Source organism: Delphinus delphis, chromosome 2, assembly GCF_949987515.2.
Source record: "Delphinus delphis chromosome 2, mDelDel1.2, whole genome shotgun sequence".
In the NCBI taxonomy this organism is placed as follows: domain Eukaryota; kingdom Metazoa; phylum Chordata; class Mammalia; order Artiodactyla; family Delphinidae; genus Delphinus; species Delphinus delphis.
In genome coordinates, this window is record NC_082684.1 from 47,856,795 (window position 1) to 47,877,174 (window position 20,380).

Consider the following 20,380-nt stretch of genomic DNA (forward strand, 5'->3'; position numbering starts at 1 on the left):
TAAAAGCCAGAATAACAGTGGCTTTAAACACAAAAGGCTCTATTTCTCTGTACTTAGAGGGAATATGGATGTCTAGAGTTCAGGGCAATGTGACAGCTCCACTGTAATCAGGGACAGAGGCTGCTTCTGTTATTCAGCTTTCCATTCTTTGTAAGTGACTTGATCTAAGAGAGTTTCAGGAGCTCAAGACATAGGTAGCGGAAAAGAAAGAGGAGAAGGTCAAAGAGCTGTACCACCAGTAATTTCTGCTATATCCTATTACCCAGATTCAATCACATGACCAAACCTAGCTGCCCAAGGAGACCAGAAATAGTCTTTTTACTGAACATATTACTGCCCTGAATAAATTGGTATTCTTCTATAAGGAATAGGAGGAGGATAGATACAGGATGGGCATCTAGCAGTTTCTTCCAAAATATGTGATCTTTATTTTTGCTGAATGTATTAGGATTCTCCTGAGAATAACAGAGATTATAAGGAATTGGCTTGTGCAGGTTTGGAGGTTGGCGAGTCCGAAATTTACAGAGATGTCCCAGTTCAAATCCAGAGGCCAGCTGGCTACTGTTAGAGCCAGGAAGCGCCAGTGTTCCTGTTCAAATCACCAAGCAAGAAGAGCTGAATATTCCAGTTTGAAGGCTGTTGACAGAATTCCTTCTTATTTGAGGGAGGGTTAGCCTTTTCTTCTCTTCAGGCCTTCAACTGATTGGATGAGGCCCACCCACATTATGGAGGGCAGTCTCCTTTCCTCAGTCTATGGATTTAAATGTTAATCTCATCCAAAAACACCTACACATTGACATGTACACACTGCTATATTTAAAATAAATAACAAGGACCTACTGTATAGCACAGGGAACTGTGCTGAATATTCTGTAATAACCTAAATGGGAAAAGAATTTGAAAGAATAGATACATGTATATGTATAACTGAATCACTTTGCTCTACACCTGAAACTAACACAACACTGCTAATCAAATGTACTCCAATATAAAATAAAAATAAACAAATAAATAAAAACAGAAAAACAAAAACACCCTCACAGAAACACCCAGAATGTTTGACCAAATATCTTGGTACCCTGTGGCTCAGTCAAGTTGATACATAAGATTAACCACTCTGCATATAAAACTAAAACATGTATATTGCCGACATGCCAAACATTATAGATACTTATAATATGGAAACAGAAAGATCCTTATAGTCCCACGTCCCCAAGATATCTGTTAATAATAGTTTAGTGTATTTTTCTCCACTTATTTTCAGTACATATGTATACTTTTATAAAACAGGATTATACTATTTATACATACATATGCACATGCACAAATATATATACATGTAGTATTATGATTTAATTTTTTCATTTCTATTTTAGATATTATTCCATGTCTTCTGAGCATTATCTCACTATGGGTTATTATCCATTCATTCATATTTTGATTTATTTAATGAATATTTTTAACACCTGCTATGTGCCAAGCATCATTTACATAGTCAATCATCTATTGGTAGAAATATAGGTCATTTCGTTTGTTTGTTTTTATTTGTTTTCTATTGTAAAATGAGATAAACATCTTTGTACTGTATCTTTAGGCATTTTTGCAAGAGTTCTTATAAAGTGTATTTCTAGAATTGATCTGTAAAAGATAGAAGTGTTTTTAGGTTTTAAAAGGTACTGCTAGGCCAGAGTTTCTCAGCCTCCGCACAGTTGACATTTTGGGCCAGACAATTCATTGTTGCTGGGAGGGGTGATGTGGGGTGTGGGGAGCTGTCTTGTGCACTGTAGGATGTTTAGCAACATCCCTGGCCTAGATGCCAGCACCACCACCACCCCAAACCTTGATGAGTGAGGGATGAATCTGAGGGTGACTTAGGCGATAAAATGTATAGTCCTCAGTGTGTGTCCAGCTATAGTTGTAAGACACATGTAAGGAGACATCTTGGATGACTTCCAGATTTCTGTCTTGGGTGACCAGCTAAATACTGTCAGCACACCACTTGCCATGATAGGGAATACAGGTGGAGTAACAGGTTTGTGTTCTGTTTTGTTTCTTCCAGGAAACTAATGTGTTCCATGGCTATTTGTGATTCTGGTAACTATTGATCTTTCTACTAGGAGATGTTCAGTTGGCAGTTGAATGTTTGGATGTAGAATTCAAGACAGAGGCCTGAACCAAAATGATGTAGTACTTGACCGCATACTGCTGGAATTCAAAGCTTAGGTGTAAAGCTCCCAAGACATCTATCCAGAGGATACGTGCTTAGATTTATTTGGGTGGCCAAAAAGTGCCTTCGGTTTTTAAGTTAAAATAAAAGACACATTTTTAATTTTCACCAAGAAATTTATTGAAGAACATACTCACCCTTTTCTTCCACTGCCTTCTGCCATTTTTCAGGCAACTACATAAATCCATCTTCCCAAAATTTTTATCTTTTTGAGAAAAAAACGATTCCAGGGTGACTTTTATAGTCTTCCAGGGAATTGAAATTTTTTCCATTAAGAGAATTTTTTCTTTTTGTCTTTTGGTTTGTTTGTTTGTTTTTTGCGGTACGCGGGCCTCTCACTGTTGTGACCTCTCCCGTTGCGGAGCACAGGCTCTGGACGTGCAGGCTCAGCGGCCATGGCTCACGGGCCCAGCCGCTCCGCGGCATGTAGGATCTTCCCGGACCGGGGCACGAACCCGTGTCCCCTGCATCGGCAGGCGGACTCTCAACCACCAGGGAAGCCTGAGAATTTTTTCTTTTTATTTATTTTTGGTTGCATTGGATCTTCATTGCTGTGCCCGGGCTCCCTCTAGTTGCGGCAAGCAGGGGGCCACTCTTTGTTGCGGTGCACGGGGCTCTCACTGCGGTGGCCTCTCCCGTTGCGGAGCACGGGCTCCAGGCGCACAGGCTTCAGCAGTTGTGGCACGCGGGCTCAGTAGTTGTGGCACACGGGCTGAGGCGCTCCACAGCATGTGGGATCCTCCCAGACCAGGTCTCGAACCCGTTTCTCCCGCATTGGCAGGTGGATTCCTAACTACTGCACCACTAAGGAAGCCCAAGAGAATTTTGTAAAGACCTAAATAAATGGAAATCCGGAGGTGCAATATCTGGTGAATACAGCAGATGAATCGGAACTTCCCAACCAAGCTGTAACAGTTTTTACCTGGTCATCAAAGAAACATGCGGTCTTGCATTATCTTGATGGAAGATTATGCATTTTCTGTTGACTAATTCTGGATGCTTTTCGTCAAGTGCTGCTTTCAGTTGGTCTAATTGGGACAGTACTTGTTGGAATTAATCGTTTGGTTTTCCAGAAGGAGCTCATAATAGAGGACTCCCTTGCAATCCCACCATATACACAACATCACCTTCTTTGGATGCAGACTGGCCTTTGGTGTGGTGGGTGGTGGTTCATTTCGCTTGCCCCATGATCTCTTCCATGCCACATTATTGCATAGTATCCACTTTTCATCGCCTGTCACAATTTGTTTATAAAATGGAACGTTTTCATTATGTTTACATAGAGAATTGCATGCAGAAATATAGTCAAGAAGGTTTTTTTTTTTTTTGCTTAACTTACGTGGAGCCCAAACATCAAAGTGATGAACATAACCAAGCTGGTGCAAATGATTTTCAGCGCTTGATTTGGATATTTTGAGTATGTCGGCTATCTCCCGCGTGCTATAACGTTGATTGTTCTCAATTAATGTCTTGATTTGATCACTATCAACTTAAACTGAGCTACCTGACCGTGAAGCATCGTCCTTAGAGAAATCTCCAGCACAAAACTTCTCAAACCACTTTTGACACATTCGATCAGTCACAGCACCTTCTCCATAGGTTGCACAAATCTTTTTTTGCATTTCAGTTGCGTTTTTACCTTTCTTGAAATAATAAAGCATAATATGCTGAAAATGTTGCTTTCTTCGGTCTTCAATATTAAAATAGCTACACAAAAATTCACCAGTTTTGATGTTTTTTTAAATGCACGCTGATATGACAGCTGTCACATACAATTTAACAAAATTGTTTTGAATGAAGTGAAAGACTAAGTGCTACTAGAGCCATCTTATGAAAAAAACCGAATGAACTTTTTGGCCAATCCAATATTAGGCTCAAGAGAGGAAAGGATTTGAGAGTGTAGATGTGTGCTAAAACTTGTTTTACTCTTTTTAACTCTACTTTTTACTTCCATGGTTTTTATGGGGAGGCATGCTTGCCTCTGGTTTGTAAGTCTCATAATAGCCTGGCAATGTAAAATTTCCCAAATTATTTATTTAAAAATTACGAATACAACTAACTAGCTTGTATATCTTGGGGAGAGAGATAAAAAGGGACGAGAATGTAGGTTGCATTGTGTAGTAGAAAGAGTTTGAGTGAACTTTGGAGTCAACATTGGTTAGAATCTTGGTTCTCATAATACTTGTTTGCCTCTAGGCAAATTATTTAGGTTCACTAAGAGTCATTTTACTCATTTGTAAAACTGGGGAAGTCATAGCTGTCTTTAAGGTTACTGTTAAGATTAAATGAGATGAGCTTTTGGATGTGGAGGATAATGGCAGCTGTCCAAATCTAAATCTCTCCACACATTCTCCCCAAAAGCCACATACACATAAACCATACATAGCTGACACCTTTAGTATTACTACGAGAGAGACAATACCACAAATTTTAAATTACTTGTAAGTAAAGAAACAGCAAATTACACTAGTTCTTGTTACTGCTATAAACCTCTGAATCTGGAGACTGGGGCAGGCAGAGGCTTAAGAGACAGTGAAAATAGAGAGGAGATTAGAGGTTAAAATGAAGCACAAAGGCACCCTCAGAAAGAAAATGTCCTCCACACAACTGGCAAAATACGAACACAGGCTTGGGACTTGGTAATTCATAGCACTAACTGTAGGGAGGGTGTGTGAAAGTGAGAGGGACCAGAAGTAGTAACATCAGAGAAACATTGCTGGTGGGAGAGGAGAAAGAAAAGATACTGCCCCTTGGAGCCATGGCAATAAGAGGAAAGAAGAAGTAAGGAGAAAGTGAAGGGTCCTGGAGAAATGAAAGAAGAACAAGGCACACCAATCCAGTCTTCACTCACCACTACCACCACTGCCACCACCATAACATCCATCCATTAAAGGAGCTGCTCTTAATAATCTGCAGCAGCAGACACTCTGGAACTAAGAAGTCCATCCATAAAATGCTCATGAACAGAAATAAATTAAATGCCATACAAAGCTACTCTAAGAGGAATACAGAAAATGTGAGATCAGTACATTTCCACTGATTATAGTTCTTCCCCCAAAAGCAAACACAAAACAGAGAGAAACTGTATTGTAACACTCCAACCAAATATTCTCAAACAAACTTAGGGACATACTAATAGGGGCACTGCTGAAAGGAATGTTGATGTAAGGGGCACTGATGAAAGGAAGGAAAACAACCAAAAGAATGAAAATGAGATGCAGAAAGAAGTAAAAAGGTTCAGAGAGGAAGTGGTTGAAATGCAATACAGGCAAAGGAAGACCCAACATACTTATAATTGGAGTCTCTGAAGACGAAATCAGTGGAACAGAACTAATACAAGGAAACTTTTCAGAAATAAGAGGAAAACTGAAATCTACAAATTAAAAGGACCCACCTTGGCAAATTGATTCAGAGCAATGAACTCTGAGTCATAAACTGTTAGAATTTAAAGACTAGTAAAACTGTTAGTAATTTTAAAGGCAAATTTTTTTCTGGGCCTCCTGGTGGGGGGAAAAATCACATTACTAATAAAATTAGGCTTACATCAGACTTCTCTAGAATGCTATACAAAGGAAGGCTACAGTAGAGCATTTTTTAAAACTCAAGGAAACAAAGTTCAAGGTAGCCAACCTGTCCTTCGAGTATCAAGGCTATAGATAAGCAGCTTTGAACATGAAAGATTTTAAGAAATCTTTAGTGAGAATTTAATATATTGTAGATCCAAGACTAAAACAGTGGTGGGGACATGGGTGTAATTGTTATATGTAAGTGGGTAGAGAGAGAAAGGGGAAAATAGAATAAGATCATTCTCTATTATATAAGTAATAAGTGGGAATTTTGGATACCACTTAAAATGGACGGACCAGGTAATAAAAGTTTAAATAAACAAAAAAGAGACTTAGGACACTGTAAAATACATTCATACTCACACATGCATGTGTGAAGGTAGCCCCTAGAACCAAAAATGCAAATATTCCTAAATACCAAAAGAATTTTTTTGAAAAGCAAAATCAACTAGAGAGAGTAAGTAAAATCATCAACTAGAGAGAGTAAGAATAATAAAAAATAGTAATTATAGAAAAAGAGAGTTCAAACATATCAGTTATATCAGTAAGCATAAATGAGCTTAACTCACCTATTAAAAGATTTTAAATGGGTTCATAAAGCAAAACCCAATTCTGTGCTGTATACAAGAGACACATCTAAAACAGAGAAAAGGGTTAAAAATAAAGGGATGTACAAAAACATCACAGGCAAATGGAAGCAATAAGAAAGCGGGGGTTTTTGCGGTATGCGGGCCTCTCACTGTTGTGGCCTCTCCCGTTGCGGAGCACAGGCTCCGGACACGCAGGCTCAGCGGCCATGGCTCACGGGCGCAGCCGCTCCGCGGCATGTGGGATCTTCCCGGACCGGGGCACGAACCCATGTCCCCTGCATTGGCAGGCAGACTCTCAACCACTGCGCCACCAGGGAAGCTCAGGGGGTTTGTAATCTTGATAGACAAAGTAGAATCTAGCACACACGCAAAAAATCATCAAACACAACAGAGTGTACTTTATAATGTTAAAACCCAAAATTCTCAACGAATTTATATTTTTGAGTATCTGTCCACCAAATAACACAGCAAACATCTGACTATAGAAGAATTGCTATAGCAGAATAAAGGATAACGCAAGAAGAATTAGAAACACATAATAGGAGATTTTGAATACATCACAGTATAAGTCTGGTACAAGATGTTTCAGGATCATCTAGTAAATTTTGTTTCAAACCAGGAATTGGCCGTTTCTTTAAGGAAATGATATTTAGAGATCACGATCTTTATATCAGGAGTGCTCACTTATACGGGGTTGGTCTTTATTTCTAGGCCTTTTTGGCACACAGAGCTTAGGATAATTTTTTTTAATAGAAAATATACATCTTTATTTCATGCTGACATTTCTAATTGAAATTTAAAATACAGATTTATTTCTTTGATTTTTATATTTGTATCTCTTTTTACCTGTGCTAAAAATCTTGGTTTCTTATGATATTAATTTATTCTAATGATGAATAAAATTAATATATTCATCTTAATCTACAGTTTCAAATTAACAATACCAATATTATTACAATTATAACAGTGTAGCTACTGCAAAAGTTTTAAGATATGTTTGCAGTTCTTTTTGTACATGGGGTATATCCTAATATGTATATACAAATTACTGTGTTTTGAATCCTCTTGAAATAACTTCACTATATGTGGTTAAACCACCAACTCTGTATAGTAAGGTTCATTTTTTTTTTAATTTTGCTTTTTAGTTTTAGGGTTTTGTTGTTTCAATTTTATTTTTGCTTTATGGGTTTTTAAAAAAGTTATTTTAAAGGATTCAAGATAACTAACAGTTGTGGTTTATAAATAGCAACTAAAAGTCTTAGGTTTATGGGACACTGTTTAATCAAAGAAATGTTCAGTTTTTCAAAGAAATTTTTTCTCAGTTTTTTTCTGAAATGGTTGAGGAATTTACTGTAATTAAAAGTTTCACTTATTCCCGTATACTCTCTGGGAGCCCTTGACCTCCAAGGCAGCCCTAAAAAATGTACCACACTATGACAATACACATTATTTCTAAACTACTTGTGGAAATTTATCTCAATATTTTCTAAGACATTGGAACTATCACTGGAGTCTTGCATGAAGTTTGTCAACCCCTTAGCCTACTAATTTTGGTTACTTGGGGCCTCAGTTACATAGGTAACGCTCCTCTCCCTTTCTAATGCCAAAGTACCTTTTACGTGTACTATTTAATACAAGTAAAATTATATGTTGTAAGCAAAATTATATACTGTGGCTTGATGTCTGAAATTTAAAACTTTAAATGATTCTATTGGATCACGAAAGTCTGTTTTTGCCACAGCAGTAGTAAAATATAAAATTGTAGTTACTATTTCACTTCCTGAGAGGTTGGATCCTAAAACATATAATTCTGTGATTTCCCTTTTCAGAGTCCGATAAAATACCAGTAATGCGTGGACAGTGGTTTATTGATGGTACTTGGCAGCCGCTAGAAGAAGAAGAAAGTAATTTAATTGAGCAAGAACATCTTAGCTGTTTTAGAGGTCAGCAGATGCAGGAAAGTTTTGATGTTGAAGTGTCAAAACCCATAGATGGAAAAGATGGTAAGACCAGTTAATATATTTAATATGTTTTGTAAACCAAGTAAGTTCTTGATAAAGTTTAGAGTGGTTCCTAAGTTTAAAATAGTAATTCAGAAGTGTTAGAATTTATACAATTTGATTATTTCAAACATGTGATTATTATTTTAGAATTTAAAACTATAAATTTCTGAACTATTTCCATTTTTATTTTACTTAATATGTGTTTTCATGGACATGACACATGATTTACTATAAATGTACAAATTGGTATAATATGCTCTCTGAATTAGTTCTTTTGAGTAGCTTTTTAGTCATCAAAGAAAATTGAACTTATAAAAAATCCCTTGTCATTATATCAAAAGAGCAGTTTTGCTAATATTTTAATGTTGGTTCTTTTCCTGAAGTTTAAAAAACTTTAATTTCTTTTGTATAAGTCCCTTTTAGGTGTCTCCATATTGATAACCGTATCAACTTTTAGTTTGAAACAGTCTACTCCTTATATTTCCTTATTTGGCATTTGGATAGTTTTTCTTTCAATAGTTTAAAATACTTATATACTAGCCAAGATTGCCATGTTTCATTATGTGTCTGATCTTGAGTAAAATTCAAAATGTGTGGTAAAGTTAAAAATACTTCTGTTGTTCCATTTACTGCAGGCAGTGGGATCAGCTATTCCGGTGAGTATAACAGTACAGGTAGATTAGAATTTGTGGATTTCTCTAATTTTTTTTTTTTTTCCTAAAAGTGTTTCTTCATCCATGCTTGCCTTTATTTGGGAAGTTTCTTGGCAAGCCCTACTTAATCTAGTGAATTAAACTATGAATTAAGTGATTTTTTTCCTTCTCCTTGTAAAACATCTATAAAGCAGAAAAACTCAATATTGGTCAAGTAATTCACAGAATGCAGCTTGGAAAAAATGAATTATGTAGTTGGGAGCAATTGATTACATAACATAATTAATTACAAAACAATAAGCTTCAAATTGGCTTTTTTCCCCCTTATTGTTAATAACATTCCAAGTCTTTTCTCTCTCCTATTCCTTACTCTTTTATCTCTCTCTGAACACACACACACACACACACACACACACACACACACACACACACCCCACATGCAGGGAAACTGTATACATTAGCTTATACCAAGTAAAAATATCTCTGTACCTTTAAAAGTCTGCATAATTGAGGAAAATGGTGGCTTCTAAATAAATTGGTAATTAGATCTAAGAAATGTCTATTATGTGCCAGATACCATATTCTAGGAATTTAAAATATTTCATTTTGCTAATCCCTGGAGTCAACTATGTTCTTATTTCACTGTGAAATTCAAGCTCAAGGTTCTTACAAATCAATATATAAAGAACAGTTCAGTATCTATAAAGCAGAGCTGTATCTATATTCCTGCAGATTGCCATAAAGACAATACTCTGGTTAAAGCACAGATAGCAAATTTTGTATATCTCTGATCTTTTATTAGTGACTGAAATATTTTGGAACCTCTCATCACCACTATCAAAATAACCACAAAAGCCTACTTCATAGTATTTGAAAGACTGAACTCTTTTCAAAATTTCATTCCTATTGGGAAAGGCTGAGTTCTGGATTTTTTCCTTTCTATTAATTCTCCTTAAGTCTTGCCTCAAAAATGGCAGTTCACCTTGACAAACCCAGTTTATCCACCCAAATTCTTTACTATTAATGCATGGAAAAAACCCAGGAGCTTGGAGGAGGAAAAGGATGAGTATGAAAAATAAAAATAAAAGTATATTGTCCCCTTTCTCATACTGTGTTCAAAGCATTTCTTTTCTACTTGCTAATTCTCCCTGTGGAGGTTAGTCATCAGCTCTGTTTCATCTCTAGATCCCATCTACTTGGAATCTGAAATGTTAAATGGAGCAGCATACTTCAGATTTCTTCAAAGTGCCCTAATTTTATGATCCAGTCACTTAAATAAGTCTGATAAAAGAACATAGTTTGTATGAGTATATCTTTGAGTCTGTGTCAATTCTCGAGTATCAGTCTAGGATATTATATATAGTAGTATTTTTTGCTAGCTTTAAAGAGTGGTAAAATTCTAATTAGTAATAACAGAAAATTGTTAAACTGTTAGAACACTTTTGTATTGTAATCTTCCAAAATGATGATCTTTTGAGGTTCATTGGAAGAAAAATTGACTTTTTAAATATACTGTGACATAAAACATCAGCATGTTTTGTTATCAACAAAGGTTATAAATTCAATTCAGTATATATACTGTTGTCATGAATTTCCAGCCATTTTATTTATTATTTAGTATTATGTAAAGCATACATTCATGTGTTAAAATGTGACTTTTGACTTTGAAGATTATGGGAAATTCTGTAGTACATTTGAAAATTATCACTGGTCTTAATGAAAGAACATCTGCTGCCCAAAAAGCTACTGTTGTTGGAAAAATAACTCAAATTTATAATACAAAGATAAAAAGTATTACAATTTTTTGATTATTTCACTTCTTACCTCCAAGCTTTTGAAATGTCATATTTTATCAATCTGAGGGGGGAAAATAGCTTTTCCACCTAAGTCTTCTCATGTACATAGGATAAAGCCTTGACTCTTCATATTGTTAGAAGATTTTGAATATTCCTTGTGCAGATAGTACTGTGCCAGTTACTTTTGTGAAAGAAACAGACAGGGTTTTGGCTCTCAGGGAGTTTTAAACCTTTGGGGATGACAAAGCCTGCAGATGAGAAGTTACAAAGAGTAAGTACAAGGTAACAAAGTAGACAGTGCATGTTAAACATTCTGAAAAAGGATGTACAATAGAGTATTTATTGTACAATAAATTATACAATATTTTTGTAAAATTGTACAAAATTGTACAATACAATTGTACAAAATTGTACAAATTATACAATACAATTATTGTATTGTAGAGTATACAATAGAGTACAATCCCGTATTTAATAATTTAAAATAATTTTAAAGTACTATATTCAAGAACTCTTTTTAAGTGCTCTGGGGAATTCCTAAGAAACTTAACAGAGTTATTGCCTTGAAGGACATAAAATACTAATGAAATAAAATAAAATACTAATGAAATAAAATACTAATTCCTTTTTCTTCTGCCCTTATCTATGTCTTGGTTAGGGTAGTTATTGCCACAAATACACTGAATATATTTATTATTCTCTCCTTATTAATTATCGTACTAATCTCAAAGTAAGCATTGAATTAAAAAGATCTGTTGGGGCTTCCTTGGTGACACAGTGGTTGGGAATCCGCCTGCCAATGCAGGGGACATGGGTTCGAGCCCTGGTCCGGGATGATCTCACATGCCGCGGAGCAACTAAGCCCATGTGCCACAACTACTGAGCCTGCACTCTAGAGCCCGTGAGCCACAACTACTGAAGCCTGCACACCTAGAGCCCGTGCTCCACAGCAAGAAAAGCCACCGCAATGAGAAGCCCGCACGCTGCAAAGAAGAGTAGCCCCCGCTCACCGGGACTAGAGAAAGCCGCGCGCAGCAACGAAGACCCAACATAGCCATAAATGAATGAAGGAATGAATGATCGATTGAAGTTTAGCATAACTTTTTTATCATTCAAAGAAAGATAAACCCCCAAAGTATAATTATGTGATTTAGATTTCATTTTCTCTGAGAGTTAAAATTAAAAATGATTCTCTTCCCACCCCACCTCCTAGGCTAGGAAATGTTTATCTAGCAGCCTAACAAATGAAAGCTAGAAGTTCACTGGGGATGAATCATACAAATAAAACCAGGCCTTCAAATAAGTAAATTTGTAAATACTTAAAAGTACTAGAGTAGTATTTCCCTCATTTTATAATTTATCGATGCAAGCAGTAATCAGTAAAAAAAAAAAAATGGTTGAACTAAATGGGTAGTTCTGCACCTGCTCTAGTCAAAAAATGCATAACTTCAATCCAGTTATGAGAAAACATCAGACAAACTCAAATTGAGGGACATTCTACAAAGTAACTTACCAGTATTCTTCAGAAGTGTCAAGGTCATATTTAACTAGATGGGGGGAATCCTTTCACAATGTATGTCAAATCAACACAGTATACACTTTCAATGTCTTATAATATTGTCAATTGTACCTCAGTAAAGATGAAAAAAATTTTTTAAGTGTCAAGATCATGAAAGACAAGGAAAGACTGAGGAATTTGTCGTAGTTTAGGGGAAACTAAGGAAACATAACAAAATACAACATGGTACCCTGGATTGTATCCTAGGACAGAAAAGGACATTAATAGAAAAACTGGAGAAATCGGAATAAAGTCAATATTTTAGTTGATAGTATTATACCAATGTTAATTTCTTAGTTTTGATAATTGTACTATAGTTATGCTAACATTAGGAGAAGCTGGGTGAAAGATATTATGGTAACTCTGTACTATTTTGCAACTTTTCTGTAGGTTGAAAATTATTCCACAATAAAAAGGTGTTTTGTTTTTTCTTAAGGCCAGTAGAGACATTGAAATAGTAAAAAATATTTAGTTAATCCAAAAGAAACAACAAAAGGAGAAACAAGAAGCACAGACAGAACAAAGAAAATATATGGGAAATGGTAGACCTAAATTCACCCATATGAAAACTATAGTAAATATAAGTGAACTAACACTTAAATTAAAAAACAGAGATCGACAGATTTGCTAGGAATGCAAGATCCAACTGTATGCTGTATAGTAGAGTCACATTCAGTATAAAATCACAGGTAGGCTGAAAGTAAAAGAAAAAAAAATGGACTTTTTACTGTTCAGGCTAATTTGGTGTGCTATGACAGCACAAGTATTAGTGGATCTCTAAGGATTTACAGCATTTAACAATTTGGCATGTAGTGTATATGCCTATCCTATTGCTGGATAAGGATATCCCAAACTGTGAATATATCATTTCAAAAGTCTAAAAGGGGGAGGGCCGGGGTGGGGAGAGGGAAGGAGTATTAACCCTTTCTAATCGGCTTTTCTTTTCCTTTCTCTTTGGTGACTAAGAGGACTCCCACCTTCTAGCTTTTAGTTATCAATTTTTATAAATGTATTTAATTTAATTTCTCTGAGATCCAAGAAGATTGACAGAAGTTTTCTCATTATAGTTGGTAGGTTTGAGATGTGCAAACCTACTTCCCTTGCGGTTGAGATTATCTAGGTTGCCAGCTTTTATAGAGGGAAAAGTTATAGAGTTATTCTATTCTAGGAAGTAGTATATCATCAGCAATTTCACACAAATTGCTTTTTTTTTTCTTTTTTTTCTTTTTTTTTTTTTTCTTTTTTTTGCGGTACGCAGGCCTCTCACCGTTGTGGCCTCTCCCGTTGCGGAGCACAGGCTCCGGACGCGCAGGCTCAGCGGCCATGGCTCACGGGCCCAGCCGCTCCGAGGCATGTGGGATCCTCCCGGCCCGGGGCACGAACCCGTGTCCCCTGCATCGGCAGGCGGGCTTTCAACCACTGCGCCACCAGGGAAGCCCAGCAACCCCCTTTTTTTTGATACTCTGCTTTCAGAATTATATAATGAAGAACATTTCTTTAAGAGATGAATTATAGTACAGAAATTTATTGAAAACACTGTATTTTAGTACTTAAAATCTTTTTCATTGCTTTGTAAGACTTTAATACATAAATGAAAAGTTTTATTAAATGTTAGCATTTAATTAGCATTTTAGTTGCATTTTGTGTTTATGCATACTTTTGCTAACACTATATAAGAATTCTTAACTAAAACTTTATTTTAGTGATCCTTGTTGGAATGATAGTAAACCTTTTTGTCTCTAGTGTACTTATGGTGGTACTTATCCTTTGCTTTGGGTTGAAAAAAAGTTAAGCTCTCTGTGCTAGAGGATGTTGTAACAAAGCAAATGATTTTCAAGTGAAAATAAGAATTAAATATGAGAAGAAGGTAAAGAAGCATGTCTATCCAATTTTGTGAAAATTTTTAAAATATGTTTGTGATTTTAGTATATTGGGGTGTTTGGCTTTATGTTAATCCTTAAATTAGTATTCCTTTAGGGGAAAAAAAGCCTTTCATTTTTGTATCTTGACTAACTTTTAGAAAGTGTTTATGTAATTTTAAGTGTGATCAGGTGGTCCATGTGTTTCCCACTAGTTCTTTTTTAGTAAATGTGGAATTGTTTCATGTTAGTTTTACTAGTAGAACTATAAAATCTAGGTTTTGTTTGAGCAGTACAGTCTCAAGTTTATGCCAAGTTTGATCTACTTTGTTATGTTAGCTTTTTCCTAAGGATTTTTTTTGTGTGAAAATGTTTCTTGCAAGTGATACATCTACTCCTCAGGAACTGACCAGAAGGCACATGAAAGAAGAAACATGTTCAGTGAAGAAAATTACTTTGGTTGTCATTTTCCACCCCTCTGTGACAATGAGATGTTTTCATAATCCTGATTTTACAACCCAGTTTTTAATTCTTGTCTATACTTTTTTATAGTCATCTAATTACATACAGTTAAAGTTAGTAAGTGCCTCATAAGCATTTCTCAATTACCTTTATCACATATATCTTTAAATATACCTTATCTGTATGTAACAGCAGGTTTCTTTTTTAACTTCTAGTACTATACAACGGGAATTAAGTATTTTTGTATTTGAGCAGTGTTTAACCTTTGAATGTCACATTAATGTAGAAGGGAGTGAGGATGAAAATCAAATGTATTAGAACATAAATTTAAGCTAAATCATAAAGATTCTGTGATTAACTGAACAGTAAAGAAAATGATTTTAAGATTCAATTCTAAGTGGATTTTAAAATAAATGCTTATTTAAAATGTAAAGAAATTTATTGATATATAACTAGCAATATTTGACAGGGAAAGAGTTGACTTTAAGGTTATCTACTGATTTACCAAATACCAAGTCTATGTCTGGCTTTACTCTGTTGTCTGCTTTACTCTGTTGTCTGTTTTACACTTACAAGATGTCACAGCATACATTTTTACTAATGACTTTTTTTTGTCATTCTATTGCTAACAAATCTTTCATTATTTTGTCACTAATAAGTCAGTTCAAAGTAGAGCTTTCAACTTAATTTTTTGGGGGAAATGTTTCATTTTTAAAAGTATTTTAACAACTTGAACAGAGTTGTGAAAAGAATATTTTGTTCTGTGGGAAGGCTCTATTTACACTTCAGTAAGGGAAAGCATCTAGTGGAATGTATACTGTGGTATCTTCTTAGGAAAGCTTCATTAGATGGTTATTTATTGCATTTTCAGTTTGCACATCAGATGTTGGCTGTGTCATAGTCACAAATTTGGTGAGAGTAAATAACCTTAGTATTGTAAAGATGTGGTTTATAAATCTCTTATGCGTACAAAAATGCTGTGTTCTATTTTTTTATTCCATCTATACAAAGACATTAAAAATGGTGATCACATAGTTGTCTTTAATTGATAAATTTAGATATCATTTGCCTTTTTTACTTTCAGTAAAAGTAGAGCATATATTTGATAAACATTATTAAACTAACATTTTGCTGCACTGATTTTTAATTAGGAATTATATAAATAAAGCATTTAGAATAATGTTTGTCAAATACAACTCACTTTTTAAAGTTAATACAACAAAAAGGCAAACCTCATTTAAAATTTACTTTGAAGCTCAGTGTTTTTGCTTTCTTAGTTGTCTACCACCTCCCTCCCTTCTCCCTCCCTTCTCTGTTCAAATGGAGAGGATATAAGGAGAGTACAGATGCGGCAGGTCTTAAACGAAAGCGTTCCCAAGGTACAGTAATTGTAGTTTTACTTCTCCATGTAGTTATATTCCTGGCTTGTAGCTTTCAGTTGTGATTATAGCATTCGGTTGTATTTAGAGCATAGAAATTACTAGTATTTTAGAAATGTATCCATTGTATTATTTTGCTTAGTGTTAATTATAAGTGGTGTAAACATTTGCAAACAATGTGTATAGTTCAATAATGGGATATTCGCCAATATTAAGATGCTTTAAGACAACACAAAGGTTTAGAGAGAAACAAAATTTTGTTGGCTTAACTTGGTCTTATAGTTTTAATGTTTTAAGCATATGTTGCTCAAAACTATTTTAACAAAATGCAGTTTTGAAACATTGGATTAAAAGGCTTAAAGTACTGACTTGGATCAGACATAGAAGTAGAAAAAGAAATAATTATTAAACTCTTGCAAAAGATTTTTTTTAATTTATGAAAAGTTCTTTTATTTAAAACCTGAGTTTGTACACTGGTTTTATGTTTTATTTGCAACTGAAGATGTTATTCATGTTTGTTATGTTAATTGCATCTTGGTCTTGTGTTCAATATTAGTAATGTGTCCTGGCAGGTAAGTAAGATATAAATAGATTTTTCGTAAGTTTTTGAAGTGGCATTTTTACCATAACTCAGAAGTACATTTTCCTGGCAATGATTTGCTTTTCTATGTATTCTAGTAAGGAATAGCTTTTCACAAAAATGTCTTATGATCTTAGATCTTGACCAGGACTCCATCCTTTCATAGTTAGCATCTTCAAATCAGGAGAGTTGGACTCTGTCACTAACTAGCTTTGTGGCAAGTCACTTAATCCCTTTGTACCTGTATGTCTTTATATATAATGGGAGATATTTTTGCCTAAAGAGGATTTTAAGAAAATAAATTAGGCATAGTGATTTGAAGGTGGCTCGTTTTCTGAAGGTATGTGAATTTTTCTTACCTCTATACAAGAGATAAAGAGGAAAAGTTGAAGTCCTTCAGACAATAAGACATCAAACTGTGAATTGGTGGACAAGTTTTGACAATTTTCTTAACTGTTGCTTCCACAAACGTTACTAAATTTGTGACATGTGGCAAGTACTGTGCTATGACTGTGTTTGGTGCTAGTGATACAAAATGACCAAGGTATGTCCCTGCCTCACAGAGTTTGCGTATTCCTGAAGGATATAGGTTTGCATTTTTTTTTTTTTAAAGAGCTCATTTTCACCAAGCATACCTCGGTTACAGAAATGAAATAACCATACTAATTTGAACATCATAGTAGGAAAAAATTTATTTCTTGTTAAAAGATCTTTCAACCTTGGAGCTCTGTTATGGTGGGCAATATCCAGTGATAACTGGCTTTAGTATCCGTTCCAAAAATACCTTATATTCTAATAAATTAGATGATTCTCTTCCCAGTTTAAAGATAATTTTTTTTTCATCTGAGTCATGTTTTATCTTGTGCTGAGTGAAATTTTCACAGATCAAAAAATAAAATCAACAGAAGAAATGAAACTTAAGTTTCTATGTCAACTGTACTGAGAACTTTCATGAAGGTGTATATCCCTTAGTCCTAAGGAATGGCCACATCACCTGGGAAAGCAGTTCTTTAATAATCAGAGGATATTTCCTATAGAGGTTAAAATTATGGTAGTTAAGCCAGTTTATTCCATGTTGTTCCAACAAGTTGCCTTTTCCTGTAGCATGCTTAATAACTTATAAAGTCCCTATCCCTTACTGTTTCACATCAATATATGTTTCAATGAAATAGTTTTTTATTGAACTGGGTTAAAATATTGATTCAAAAAATCTGTGTATTATAATTTTCACACAAATGAAGTTTGTCTTGGAGACCTTCAAATTAGTTTTTCCTTTTGCAACAGCTATTCATAGTTTCAAGCTGAGTCGAAACCACGTGGACTGGCACAGTGTGGATGAAGTGTATCTTTATAGTGATGCAACAACATCTAAAATTGCAAGAACAGTTACTCAAAAACTGGGATTTTCTAAAGGTATTTGTTAAATATTACTAGAGTTTGTCAAAATGTTGGGAATCTAAGTTTTTCTCTTATGTTCAAAATAGATGATCCAGGTTTTATTTTTAGTATTTTTTAAGTATGTATTAAATTTAGTGCCAGTTACTACCCTGTTAAACTCTTTTTAAGGTGACTGAGTTAACATGTGTTCATTAATGAATAATTATATATTTAGAATGGTCTGGCAAGATTAATAAATACACTTTTTACTTCTAAAAGCACAAAAGCAGTCAAACCTGAGGCAGTGCTGTGAAATAAAACATGGCAGTTGAAATATAGTGTCAGTAAAGATGAAGACTGGACATTTTTCAGTGGATCTAGTGAGATGTAGGTCATCGGTGACTTAGATGGATTGCTGGGACAGAACCAGATTGGCATGGGTTGAAGTTTAAGTAGAAGTTGAAGAAATGGAGGCAGTGAGAATAGATAGCTCTTTAAACAAGTTCGACTAAAAGAAAGAGAAGAGGGACTGGTACTTGGGGAAGAGGTGAATGCATTATGAAAAAATCTTTCAAAAATTTTTTCTAAGTCTGATAATTTTTTTACTGTCTTATTTTTAATTCTTTGATAATAGATGTGCTTGAATATTTACATGTTCATTAGTCAGTTGTATTTGTTTTGTGAGTTACTTTATCAACATCTTTAGCCCATTTTGCTATTTGGTTGATTCATTTCACTTTTTGATGAATAAGTTCTTTTTGTATGCTTACGTAATTAACTTATTACTGTGTGTCATATTTTGCAAAAACTTTCGCAGTTTGTCATTTGTCTTTTATCTTTGCTTCATGATACATTCATTATAGAGAAGTTTTTAATTTTTATGTGTTCAGTTCATCCTTTTTTCTTTCCTTTTGCCTTATGGTTTCTGGCTTCGCTGTCATGTCCAGTTCAGCAGTTTATATTAGAACTGATCAATACTTATCTTACAAATTTTATCCCCCCCAACCCAGTGAAATTTTTTCATAGTATTCCTTTTATTTCTTTATTTTTTCAATATATTGTGAAAATGCTATTTCTGTAATAAACAATAAACTTAGAATCATAATTTTCCTACAGCATCAAGTAGTGGGACCAGACTTCATAGAGGTTATGTAGAAGAAGCCACATTAGAAGACAAGCCATCACAGACTGCCCATATTGTATTTGTTGTGCATGGCATTGGGCAGAAAATGGACCAAGGAAGAATTATCAAAAATACAGCCATGTGAGTTCTTTGATGAATACATTCTCCATCTAGTCAGAGTCCAAACTTTTGTCCAGGCTATAATAGAGTTTAATTGTTATGCCACATGCTTCTTCAGTACCAACTATTCTATCTGTTTAAGTTGTAGAGTAAGTTTCTGGACCAGATTTTGAGAGTGATTATATCTAGATGATGATGATGATATTTATTTGATTCTTTTTCCTCCATAACATGGAGAAGAGGTTTAAGAAAGCCTTTTTAACTTAATATATTGCTAGTTTACATTAAACTGAGGTTGAAAGCAAGAAAAAAGTCTGGTTTGAAGTTTGTATGTTACTCTCTGAATTGCAGAAACTGAGAATACTGTATAATTATGAAAAAGCTAAGAATTGTTTAAGTTGCCAGTCAGCAGCTTAACTTGTCCAAGTAATTACAACCAGAGGAAATTGAACTCTAAATTTTACATGGAGAAGAAACAGTGGGTGCTTTGCCAACACACCAGGCCTGTTATTTACCGCGTTTATTTATATTCAGCTTTATTCTAAAAAATTTTTAAGATGTTGTTGGGGGGAGGGATGTTTGTATTTGTGCTTCAAAAATGTTGAGGACTGTGTAAAAAGGAAATTTTAGAGTTAAGGGTACCACCACAAACTTGGCTCTGAGCTAGCACCCAGTATAAAGAAAAATCTTATCAGATTTATAATATGATGAGAACAAATCAGTTGTTGAGAACACAGTTTATCAGGTTCTGAAGCTTCAAGCAAGTGTATTTCTTGAGTCCTTATAAAGCAAATACTGTGTGATACCAGGAACTGTGTCCTCAGCAGTATCTCTATAATAATACAGTGTTCTGTTTCACTTTTTATTGTAATACCTCTTAATGCCAGCTCATGGATTAAAATAAAAATACAGTTCAATTTGGGAAAAAAACTCTTTGTCAGATACTTCTAGGCCATCCTGATCCTTGTCAATCTCCATAGCTTGTATTACAGAGATCTCTTCCCTCTGATTCTGGTTTTATTTTCTGACGATTTGCACATTACTTCCCACAACATTTATATTATGTTCTGTGTCAAGATGCTAATTT

The 20,380-nt window shown here is 34.7% G+C and overlaps 1 protein-coding gene across 7 annotated transcripts in view; it reads left to right on the forward strand.

Moving 5' to 3' along the window:
* Window positions 1–20,380, forward strand: part of DDHD1 (DDHD domain containing 1) — a 90,979-nt gene that overhangs the window by 30,610 nt on the left and 39,989 nt on the right. For 4 of the 7 annotated variants that reach the window (XM_060004548.1, XM_060004543.1, XM_060004545.1 and 1 more), the window contains exons 2-6: window positions 8,213–8,386; window positions 9,022–9,042; window positions 15,992–16,093; window positions 17,958–18,086; window positions 19,167–19,314. In XM_060004548.1, the coding sequence (XP_059860531.1) occupies window positions 8,213–8,386; window positions 9,022–9,042; window positions 15,992–16,093; window positions 17,958–18,086; window positions 19,167–19,314 (574 nt within the window). The remainder of the gene's footprint in view (window positions 1–8,212; window positions 8,387–9,021; window positions 9,043–15,991; window positions 16,094–17,957; window positions 18,087–19,166; window positions 19,315–20,380) is intronic. The other 3 variants (XM_060004546.1, XM_060004547.1, XM_060004544.1) reach the window with 2 other exon arrangements.